Consider the following 12946-nt stretch of genomic DNA (forward strand, 5'->3'; position numbering starts at 1 on the left):
TCACATTAATCAATTTCCCATTTCTACCTTTTTTAAAAAATTTCTAAAAATCTATCACACAATTCCCTACAAATTTTTTTAAAAATAAAATTTATTAAATATACCTACAAGAATTTAAAAAGTGGTTAATTAATCGTTTGTTTTTTTAAATGTTTTATATTTTTTTATATATTATATATATTCAAAATAATGATCAAAATCTAAAGGTTTACATAATATTATCCTGGCATTTGCATCGAGTTTAAAGACGTCCAGATTAAGATTTTAGTCAAAATAAAGCCTTGAGATATTGCTATTAAGTAACAGAAATGCTTTGCCAAATCTTAAGTCTTCCATAATTGTGCTAAAATCTTAATCAGGCCTTTTTAAAAATAAATCCATCCAGGATAATATTACGTACTTGGAGATTTTGATCACTACTTTGAAAATTTATAGTATATGAAAAAATATATAATATTTTAAAAAAACAAAGGATTAATTAACCACTTTTTAAAAAATCTCTATTATAGGTTAGGAAATTGTGTGTAGATAATTTCTTAAAAATGGATAGAATAAGGGATTGATTAATATGATATGTTCTATCATTTTGAGAAAAATGGCGAAGTCTACCACTGGGAGGGGGGCGGGGATGTATGTTGTAACTTATTCACAGTTGTTTAATTTTTTTTTAATCCTTAATTCAAATAAAAAAATTTAAAAACAATCTTAGAAACCACTCGAAATAAGAAATTACCCAATACTTGCTATTTCTCCGTGGTTCATCAAGTTGTTTTCAGTTTACTTGTTGGCATGACATCAAACGTTAAGCATGTTAAAAAATAATTAACTATTATTCATTGATTCATTAAAATCAATGTCGAATTTGAAACACGTTGAAAACGATGTAATGTTTGAAGATGAAATTAATAAATTGGGAAATAAGCTTGTTATTATAGATTTTTATGCCACATGGTATTTTTTATTTAATTTTAATTATTTAAAAAAGATTGAGTAGGTGTGGTCCATGCAAAACGATTACTCCTCACTTTACTTCATTAGCCCATAAACATCCAACAGTCACATTTTTAAAAGTGGACGTTGATAAATGCAGAGTTTGAATAATAATTAATTTTATTTTAAAAACTTTTTTTAAGAATACTGCAGCAAAACATAATATAACTGCAATGCCAACATTTGTTATTATTCAAAATAAAATGAAGGTACAAACTCTGCAGGGTGGTAATATATCAAATATGACAATAATCGAAGATAAGATCAATCAATTATCAGCAAGAGATAATGATGAGGAATCATTAATTCCTGGATATGTTAGATATTTGTCAATATATATATATATATTTCACAAAATAGATTGATTTAAATGACTTTATCAGCAAAAATAATTGTGAATGTTTAAATAGTTCTGATAAGAATTCATTTCTAAACTGTCTTAAAAATGATTCATCTTTTTTGGAATCGGACTGTGATGAACAAGTTATACAAATATTAAATTATACCTTCAGGGCTGTCATTAAAACCTTTAACTTAAGGAGAGTGCACCATAAGGCACATTTTTTTAAATTGCATAATTCATTCTCTAATCATTTTCCCACACAAATTAGAGGTCAGTGCAAGCTGGCCCATAAAACTTTTTAAAAGGCTTGTCTTGACCTTTAATAAAAAAATTTATTAAGTAAAACAATAATAATTTTCCTAATTATCATCTTTGAAAGTATTTTCAAAACTTTGGCCCATTGTATAAAATATTTTACACAATTTCTTTGACCTTTAAATTTTTTTCCTACAGACTGGGCTACATTGCCCTCTAACACTAAGAATAATATATAATTTAAATGGGATTCATGAATAAGCAATTTTTAATATGAATAAAATAGAAATATCAAAAAATAAAATAAATCTGTTTTATTTTTCAAAATAAAATAACTAAGAAAAAACATAACTATGCATAATAATCATTTTAATGAAATTTTAAAACCATCAAAAAATAAATTTTCATTTTCTTATAAAAAAATAAGGATGTAAATTTTTTTGAACACAATATGAGCACTTCAAATGTCCCTTTGAGTTTACCTATATACCTTTATTGATAAAGGCATCAATTAATTATTTTTATTATTAATTTTAATCTTATTAATAAATATTTGAGAGCTCAGTTATCCCACCAATTTTAAATATTAATGTTCATTTTTTTACCTGATCTTTTAATGCCTGTCTCACTCTAATAAAATTATAAATATGATTAAATTTTATCACCTTGTTTTTAAGTTTTTTAGTATTAAAAGAATGGCACCTGGATATATTTCTGACTAAATATGATTTATATCTACATATGTATATTATTATTACAAAACTAGTTAATATTAAATATAACGTTCAATCAACCTATAAGACTTCATTCATTACTTGTCAAAGGACCTATAGAAAATGGACCAAAGATTATAAAATTATTTATTAATCAAACACATACATTAGATTTTGATAAAGCATTAAGTGGTGAATCTATTCAAACATTGGAGTAAATCAAATATTATTTTTTATAATAATTTATAATGCTTAAGGATAGCTCAAAAAGATTTGACCGAAGGCAACCCACTTTCACTCAAATATGTGAAATTTCAAAATGTCCAAAATATATCGGTAAGTTATTTCAATATTTGATTATTATAGTGTTAAACTTCATTTTGATTCAATAGTATAGAATGATTTAAAAACCATAAAATATTCAGTAACAATTATCTAAAGCATATTAACCAATTATGTACTCAGAGATCAAAGCTTATCTCACATAAATTTTTAGAATCATTTTCAAGCCCATATCATACATATTTTTAAAATTTGGATCATTCTAAGGCTTAGTCTTAGTTTTTATATTTTTGTCATTTTAAATAATTCTGGCTGTAATTTGTAGATGATTTCATGGTAAAATTTGAAAATTGGAGTAGCAAATGAAATGTTAGATAGGTTTGGAAGTATATAAAAAATGTGTTGGTTCTAAATATTATTTAAAAAGTGGTTCTTGTTAGAAGTCTGCAAATGGCAAACTTTTCTAGCCCCACCCAGTGTGAATTTAGTTTTTTCACAGTAGGGTTTTATTATCTTTACTAAGGTTATTCATCTCAGATTTTATAATTCAAGGCCCAAAATAAAATATATGGTGTTACACACCAAAATAAGTGAATACATATGTTATTGGGGGAGAGATTGAGTTAGATATCTGCAAATCAAAGACCTGGCTCAGTCTATTTTTAAGAAATAATTTCAGTTCAAGCTGGGTTAGGCCTAATATTTTTTAGAAAATTTTGGGCAAGGCTGATTCTGGCTTAAATTTTTAAATATGATATCATTACGATTTGTCGAATAAATTATATATTTAAAATTTTTGCAAGAAACAAGGCGGTAATATTTTTTATTTGCAGAATATATTTTACAATAAAAAAAATTAAATTTTTCTATATTTAAATAAATTTGGGCCAGGTCTGGTGGACAAATAATTTTTTATTTTGAATCTGGCTTTTTGGGGCAAGAAAAAATTTTTTGTTTGGGATTGGGATGGAAGGACAAATTCTTTTTAAAAAATTTTGGGCCAGACTGGTCTTAAAAAATTAGTCCCGATGCAGATCACTAGGTTGAATTAATAACATACCTAATGGATTATCACTTCAATGAATTATCTTAATTCATCAACTATATATATGTAATTTTTTGCCTGGACTGGCACTAGTAAATTCTTTCAGATAGCCTTGGATACTGGACCTGGCTTTTTAGATCTCTAGTTCTTGTCCATAAAATTGACAAGGAGATTCTGGAAAGTTTTTAAATTTGACACAGTTCCTAGGATGCATCCTCTAAAATAAATTGCAGAACATCCTTAACAATATTTAAATTATTTATATTTTTGTTAGAACCTGTTCCTGGAAATTTTAAAATGGGGTTTCAGTTCCTATACATTTTCAAAGGGGATTCCAAGGTTTTTCTCCCATAGTTAAATGATCCATCATATGAATAGTTGATATAAAGAAAAATTGTATTTATACCTTTTAAGAAGTGTTTTAACTACAAAATTAAAGTAAGTTCTGTATAATAAAATAGGAATTGAACATTTAAATATCATAAATATATTTGTATATTCTGATTAATTTAATAGGATATAAAATATTACATAACTTTTTATTAAGAAACCTATCTTCTGTAAATTTGTCTATATAATTGGCCTCATCCATTTGTTGTTTCTGGCATGTTAAATATTTTAGATTAGTATCTAGATTGGATTTCTAATCCAGATAGCTATGGTTGGGTAATCACCTAATACAGCTTAATCAAAGGCTCATGCTAAAGAAATCTGTGGGTTAATTTTGTCTTGCATATTCGGTTTAGCCAATTAAAGGAGCGATTACCCAATTACAAAGTTATCATATTAACAATGCTGGTATTGAGCAATTTATCTTGACTATAGTTGGGTAATGACTATATTTTTCGTTTAAGTCAATTTTTAGCTGACTAAAAAAATTGGCTAAACTGAGTTTTTAAACCGAAATCTCTCACTTTAACCTTGGGGTTTTTCTTAAATATATAGTAGTTCAAATTTGAAAGAAACTAATATAACCTCTTAATTTTAACGGATTTTCTTTAGAATGTGCTTATAGATTGAGCTGAAATTTAGCCATTACCCAACTATAATTTACTCATGTTGTATATTATATATATTTAGTCATTTTAATTTCTTTAAACTTAAAAAAATACCAAGTTGTTTGTGCAAAGCAATCAAAATGACGAAGAAACTACGAGGATTAATTATATAAGTTTCATTGGATTACCAGTTAGCCACACAAATATGGCCGATTTTAAAAGGGTTTGGTAAAAGTTTAAATGCCATTTATTTATATGTATCTGTTTCAAGTCTTTAAATTTCTGAATAAAATTAGATAATTTATGGCTTTGAGACCTGCAAGAGATAATTTTTAGAAAAGCTTGCTGACCTCTGCTAAAATAAAAACAAATTTCCAACCCATCCCGATAAAAAATATCTTAATTTCCTGGACCTATCTAGGGGTTGAATAAGGTTTTGGAGACCTAGTTAAGCCCCATGTTAAATTTTCAATGCAAAGCCCCAAACTCTGTTCTAATATATTTATAACATAGGGTACCATATCTGCCTACCCTATCATAATAAAAGATTATTAATTTTTTTGGGCCTAGGCTTCTAATTTTTGCAACTTTTATTTATAAATGAATATAAATATTAATAGTTGCTAAGTTGCCTAACCACTGTTTACAAAATTTTGAATTTATTCAAAATCAATTAATATGTATCCTCTAGTAGAGGAATTAAAGGAAAAGACTCGAACGGATCCTTCAAACCTAGTTGGTCAACTATAAATCGGTACACCTAGTCCAAATTTCTATGGTACAGTCTTAATTAAACCATTGATTTTCATGCTTGATTATTATTCTAAGGTCCTAAATCCATTTTGATCAATTTTATATAGCATCGATTTTTTTAAGAAACCCACCATTCCATTTGGTTAAGATATTTGGGAGACCTGCAGAGGTACTATTTGCATGGCCCTACCCAGAATTTTTTCCAAAAATCTTTTCGACTCGATCCGGTTTTTTATTTTTATAAATATATTATTTTAATTTTTATAGCTAATAATGCCGATTTTGAATATACGGCCCAACCTGTGTTTTAAGAAAATATTTTAGACCCGCCTCGGGTATTCAAAAAAATTTTTTAGGCCCAGTCCGGGTTATTGTTTATTTAAAAAAATTAAAATAGGGCCTGGCCTGTGTATCCAGTCCTAGGGCCGTCCTGCAGGTCTCTGATATATTTAGAATAAATTTTTGGAGTTTAAAAAAATATATGGAAAGAAATATAGAATAACCCTGATTTATTTTCGATCATTTAAAAAACATTTTATAGTGTTAAATTATTGAATCATATATTAAAAATTAAAAAAAAAACTACAAAATTGGTAATGTTTGATAAGAGATTCCAAATTTTTTATAAGCCAGAGTAAATAATTAGGATAGTTAGGCTATGAAAAAAAGAAAAATTGTTTATCCGAGGCAGAAGTTATTATTTGAACAAGCATTTATTTTATTATTACATTAAAATCATTGAATTTGTAATAAATAATGAATTAATTAAGAAATATTTTATAATTATCAATATTTAACATTTTCCCATTTATATTTTATAATTTATAGAGATATCCTAATCTAATATATTTTCACCAGTTCTGGTAATTTTTTTATTTGTTTGGCATAAAAATATTTAATGACTTGTATACGTAAGAATGTAAATTTAATTCAATAAAAAGTATATTTAAATTTACTTGTAATCTTCTACAAATAATATAATTATTAGAAATGAATTTTTGGTTTTTGTTATTTAATATTTCTGTTTTTTTATCCTAGATATAAAATACATATTATAAATCATTTTAAATTGAATTCATTTTTATGTAGAGGGAATCCTCGGGCATAACCAATGCAATTTCTTGATCAAAGAGCTTTAAAAACCTGAATAATTTGAACCATGGACTTTTTAGATCCAATGGAAAGCGGTTTGATTGAATCACCCTGATCCAATGGAAACGGGGCCAATTTCTCGTTAGGAACTATTCTTGTATAGATCCATTAGCTCTATCTAACCAAACTTCAAACATAGTCGAGTAAAAAGGGTAGCATAAAATTTCAAAATATTTGGAGTTTCAGAAGATTATATCCTTATTCCAAGAGGTTCCACAACTATTTTCCTTTAGTAAGCCTATCTCATATCTGCAACCTTACTGACGATCCCCTGAAGGCTTATCCTCAGACAGAGGCTGGCCATAGCTATCCAGCGAATTATATAAGCTTCAATGGCAGTCTTCTCTCCACAGAAATTTATTTTTAAGATATAATTAGGTATTTTTTCCAAACTTATCTCCAAATTTCGATTAAGCTTAAAATATATGTTCAAATTTCTTAAGCTTATTACTCATTTATAGGCTTTTATAAATATTATATTAATATTCTTTGGCACAGACTTTGTTTTAAAACATTTTATTCATTACAATATCCTCAACCAACTTTTACTTTGTTTGTAAAGATATAATTCATATAAAGTATATTTTATTGAAGAAGTTCTTTATCTTATAACACGTCAAATATTTATAGCAGCTTATCTTCAATCGAGCAAAATTATAGTTACAAGCCATTTATTTAGTTTTTAAAGACCTTTGACATTACAATATCCTCAACCAACTAATTGTTTGTTAGGATCTTTATCTAAATGAATTTAAAAATTTTATATTTACATTTATTATTAACTTTATGTTGATATTGATATGTATTTTTGCTGGTGGTAATTTGTTTATATATATATATTTAAAAATATTTTATCCAGCAGTACACTATACTAAATATATTACATTTAAGCCTTTTCCCTTGCATGATGCTTTTGAGCGTATATAATAAGTAGTTCATTCATTATATTTATATATACGGAAATTTGGTGGAATTAGCATCTACAATTATAGCTAATTTATATAGCTATGCTTGAATAAAATATACCGTATATTATTGAATTATGAAGTTGTGGAGCTTCAATTACGGGCAGTATACAAGATGGCACCTCGCCATTCAGTCCATGCGATCGGGTATGAGTCATAAATAGATTATTTACAAAAATGCTTGTATAAATAAATGACACGTAATCTTTATTTTATCAAAATTATCAATCCAAAATATCTTATTGAAAATAATATATTAAATTAAAATAAAAATATATCTCGTAAACACAAAAATTAGTCCCTTTTATAGGGAAAATAAAACCCGCAATTATAAATTAAAATAAAATTGGCGCTAAGTGAGAAAAAGAACAAAGAGTTGTGTTAGTTTTATCTTACATAATTGGGGATATCTACCCCCCCCCCCTCCCCCTGGGAACTCAAATTATACCGTTGGATGCAAGGCGATCTCCCGGACCTAAATATCTAACTTATATTTGCTGAACACCTTAATAAGGACTCAAAAGGTAAGAAAAACTCCTAAGTAAAAGAAAACACAAAAACCATATGTTTTACTTTTAATATGCTTAACAAGAGACCAAAAAAAACTTTATTAAATTTTTATGTACTTACAAAACAAAAGAGGGGTATATAAAAAAACTATTTTTAATTGAAGTGTAGGCTAAACAAAAGAGGGATAGCAAACTAGATTAAAATAAGAATAGCATATTTAACACTATTTCGTAAACACAAAAATTATTCCTTTTATAGAGAAAATAAATCGCGCAATTATAAATTAAAATAAAATTAGCGCAAAGTAAAAAAAAGAATGTTTTTGCGATAAGGAGTTGTGTTAGTTTTATCCAGGGATGTGAACCCTTCGACAAAAAAAAGGGTCCGGGTTCGGGTCCGGTAATAAATTTAAAAAGGACCCGGGTTTGGGTCCGGGTTCAGAGCAAACATAAAAATAATGACTCAAAATAAGACTTTTTTTCATTCATTTTTTATTATACTTCAATATACACACATTTATAATTCGAAATGAGATAATTTATATTTTAAATATTTTATTCAATAGCACAATCATGATATCTTCTAAAATATCATTCTTCAGATTTCCACGTAAATTAGTCAACGATGAAAATCCACGTTCTACGCTTACCTAAAATAGATAGTCATTTTTATAATACATAAATTATTGTACTTGTGTCGCCGGTACAGCCATGACGATTCTAGAAAAGGTATATAATTCTGGATATATTGAAGAATTTTCCTCCCAGAATTTTAAAATGTTTGCATCTCTATTTATTCTCATAACTTCCGAGAACTTTTCTATTAAAGATACAATAGATATTTTTTGCTCCTTTCTATCAGATGATAATTTAATTTTTTTTTCTCTATCTAATAGTAAAATTTCCAGATCATCAATATCGTTATCATTATCATTGTTATCGCTACAACCAGTAGATATTGTTGTAACCACCAATGTATTGTAAATAATAGAGTTTTGGGTATGACATAAATTTTCAAGATGGTCTATAGCCATTTGTTTTTGCTCATTTGCTCACTACTTAATAAAACCTGATATCGCGGGTCTAAATATATCGAAGCATATACAACACTATTTTGTAAATATTGTTGCTCTCTTATTTTCGTATTTTCTAATACTTCATTTGAAAAAGAACTTGTTAATCTCCCTAACTCTAATCGACATCTTAACCATATGCCATAAAAATCCGATAAACATAATTGTTCAGCTTGCACTCTTAATGTTGTTATTTTTAAAGGAACCAGCACACTAGTAAGCTCTTTTACTTAATTCCAATCATCTTCTGACAAAATGATTTCACATGCTCCTATGATAGAATCATTACAGAAATCTTTCAAACTTAATAATCGCTCTAGCATCATACACATAGAGGACCAACGTGTTGTGCAATCTAAAATTGCCATTTACCTTTTCATGGATTTTAATATTCTAACAATTGTGGGAGTTCTTAAATATTTTACAACATCCCTTGCTTTATCAATTATAGTTTTAAAGTGACTATTTTTTATGGAGATTCCACGAAAAAAATTAATAAAATTATAAAAATTTTATATTATTTTTTAAAAATTATATTTTTACATTAATTTTAAAAAAAATAATTTTAAGTTAAAAATTTTTAACACCCTGAACCCTTGGACCCTCCACTTTTTAAAAGAGTCCGGGTCCGGGTTCAGCCAAAATACGAGGGTTCAGGGTCCGGGTTCACATCCCTGGTTTTATCTTACATAATTGGGGATATACCTACCACCCTATACTTTTCGGAACTCAAATTATACCTCTGGATGCAGGGCGATCTCCCAGACCTATATATCTAACTTATATTTGTAAGGACTCCAAAGGTAAGAAAAACCCCTAAGTATAAGAAAACCATATGTTTTACTTTTAATGTGATTAACTCAAAACAAAAGAAAGACCAAAAAAAATTAATTAAATTTTTATGTATTTACAAAACAAAAGATGGGTATATAAAAAAAACTATTTTAAATTGAAGTGTATTTAAGGCTAAACAGAATAGGGATAACAAACTAGATTAAGATAAAATATGGAATACCATATTTAACAAATTATAGTATAGCAACCTTTTTATTGTTGGCTTGATTGAAGATAAAGAGTTGCAATAAATATTTGACTTGTTATAAGATAAATAACTTCTAATAAAATATATCTTATATGAATCAAAGATCTTTATAAACAAAGTAAATGTGTTGGTTGACGATATTGATGAATCAAAGGTCTTTAAAAATAAAATAAATGATTTGGTTGAGGATAATGAATCAAAGGTCTTTAAAAACAAATTAAATGACTTATTTGAGGATGAAAAACTATTTTAGCTTGATTGAAGATAAAGAGCTGCAATAAATATTTGACTTGTTATAAGATAAAGAACTTCTTCAATAAAATATACCTTATATTAATTAGAGATCTTTACAAACAAGTAAATGAGTTGGTTGAGGATATTGTAATGAATCAAACTTTGTGCCAAAGAATGTTAATATAATATTTATAAATTTATTAATAAGCTTATGATATTTGAACATATATATTTTAAGCTTAAGCGTAATTTGGAGAAAAATTAACCAATAAAATACATAATTTGAACCAAAAATAGTAAAGGCGGTACGATACGAAATTTATCTTATTGTAATTTATTTTAATATTGAAATATAATATAAAAAATTAAAGTAATAATATAATATTTATTTTTCATAGATAATTAGATCAACAAAAGAATATTTTTAATAAATATATAAAATATTATAAAAAAAAAGAACCGTATAAGAATTGGTTATTTTAAAAGAACTGGCCAAATCCAAAAAGAAAAGATCTAGCAAATATTTGATTATTTTATTTTAATAACTCTGCTTGAACCTTATTATCACCTAATATATATTTATTAATCAGGGCACAATTTGTTATAAAGATTTTTTTATAGCCCCTTAAATTTAAGCAAAAAATGATTTTTTATAGGAGTCAGAGACGTCCAGGCCCGAAAAAGAGCTATATATTGGTATGTAAATAATACACGGGCCAGGCCAAAAAATGAATGATTTTGACCTCTGTAGTCTCTGATGGGAGTTTATTATAATAAAATAATAATTTCAGGATTGGCAGAAAACATTTATTATTTTTTATGCAAAATATAGTAAAATGAGGTATAATTAGACCTGTGCGCCGCCTCGTCAATACTTCGCCGTAGGTAATTTTTGACCTCTATAAGTCTCTGATAGAAGTTTATTAAAATAATAATTTCAGGATTGACTCAATAAATATTTTTTATGATAAAATTTAGAAATTTTATAAAACTTTTTATGCCATATATAGTAACATGAGGCATTATGAGAGATTTTTTTTATTTGAAAGGAAAAATAAATAATTATTTAAAATACAAGCAAAAAAGGGAGAATTAATTTAACTCGTGATTTATATTTTTTTGTAAAAAAATCATTTATTTAATCATACTATCCCTAACCTTGGGGAGAGGAAAAAGAATCTTAGATATATTATCTTCTAATCACTTTGCTGGTTAAAGGAAATCGGGGAAAATGAAATGGCAAGATTTTATATAACCAGATTTGAGCAGGAATAGGAGAGATTGGAGTTTAGAGATCGTTTCTGATCAGATAGGAACAATAACAGAAATATGTAACAGTTGCGCTTAGGATCAACTTTTTTGACATTTGCTTAATTTTTAAAGTAAAATAGATTATGTCAAAAAAATAATTTAGATACGGATATCGAAGAAATAGATCTTATTTTCTTGCAAAATTGCTTAGTTTAAATCCAATTTCTTGCACCGTGCTGACATAACACGTTGAATGAGTATGAATGCAATTCTAAAAATTCTATACGAAGTGCTACACTTTTTAATGTAAGCATCAAGATACAATATTAAGAGAGATTTCGGGGAACAAATACCATTCCACCTAGGATGGGTGGTAATCTATCACGCCTTGAATGAGTGATTAACTCACTTGACTGAGGAAGATTCCTCACGATCTAATTTTAAAAGTATGCTCTCGCCTTCACAAAGGCAAAAAAATCTCTGCCTGAAGACCCCGGAAATGCCACGAAATTATCTAAATTTCAATGTTGTCGGAAATCAAGAATAATGAATAGAAAATTTAAGATTTCAGAAATGACCGTTAATTAACTTCATTATTACGTGACTACATTAAATACGGATTGACGTTATAAATCTTAAACTTATATTTTCTTTTAAACCTTAAAAATTACCATATTTAAAATATATATTGTACTCAAACAACTTATTACTTTAAGGTATTATTTTTTAAGGGCTTAAATAAGATGGGATTAAGTTGATTGATTTATTACTATTATATGAAACTTGTAATTAACTAGTAAATTCTATGTTAGGATATTATATTATATTCGATAAAATAAATATATTTTTTTTATAATTTTTACAAGGTCGCTGGAAGTAAAGGTGAAGTACACGTGGGAATGTAAATTTTGTTATAATAACTCAAGTTAAGAAAATGTTATTTATGATTCTCTCAGTAAATATAAACATGATTTTGTTTTTCCCACAAAACCCAGAACCTTTATTAATTTACATCACAATTTTTACAAAGGAAATAAAATGTCGAAATAAAAATCATGCCCATTTTGTATATATTATTATGTTATTACAAAATGATTATTTTAAATAATTTGTATCAATTTCTTTCTTAATAAACCATATTCCCGATTAAATTTAAACGGCATAGTATAATTTATTATTATTTTAGACGATTCTAAGAAAGTTCATAAATTTTAGAAAGAAAAGAAGGAATACAGATCATTTTGAACCTCTAAAATTCATTTCAAAAATTAAAATTATTCAATTTAGATATTTAAATTATGTAATGTTTATTCATATTCACCTAAAATTATATGATATTAT

The 12946-nt window shown here is 26.7% G+C and overlaps 1 protein-coding gene across 2 annotated transcripts; it reads left to right on the forward strand.

The window, feature by feature from the left end:
• Nucleotides 1-832: 832 nt before the first annotated feature.
• On the forward strand, nucleotides 833-12745 carry LOC135923545 (thioredoxin-like protein 1). 2 transcript variants are annotated; one of them, XM_065458348.1, is made up of 8 exons: nucleotides 833-951; nucleotides 995-1091; nucleotides 1134-1307; nucleotides 1351-1473; nucleotides 2355-2515; nucleotides 2559-2637; nucleotides 4745-4849; nucleotides 12472-12745. In XM_065458348.1, the coding sequence occupies exons 1-8, from the start codon at nucleotides 854-856 to the stop codon at nucleotides 12508-12510; spliced, it is 876 nt and encodes a 291-aa protein (XP_065314420.1). In that variant the 5' UTR covers nucleotides 833-853; the 3' UTR covers nucleotides 12511-12745. The 2 variants fall into 2 exon arrangements, with proteins under 2 accessions (XP_065314420.1, XP_065314421.1); XM_065458349.1 differs by having other exon boundaries at nucleotides 1200-1307.
• The last annotated feature ends 201 nt before the right edge of the window (nucleotides 12746-12946 follow it).

Source organism: Gordionus sp. m RMFG-2023, chromosome 2, assembly GCF_954871325.1.
Source record: "Gordionus sp. m RMFG-2023 chromosome 2, tfGorSpeb1-WG-v2, whole genome shotgun sequence".
NCBI lineage: Eukaryota > Metazoa > Nematomorpha > Gordioida > Chordodea > Parachordodidae > Gordionus > Gordionus sp. m RMFG-2023.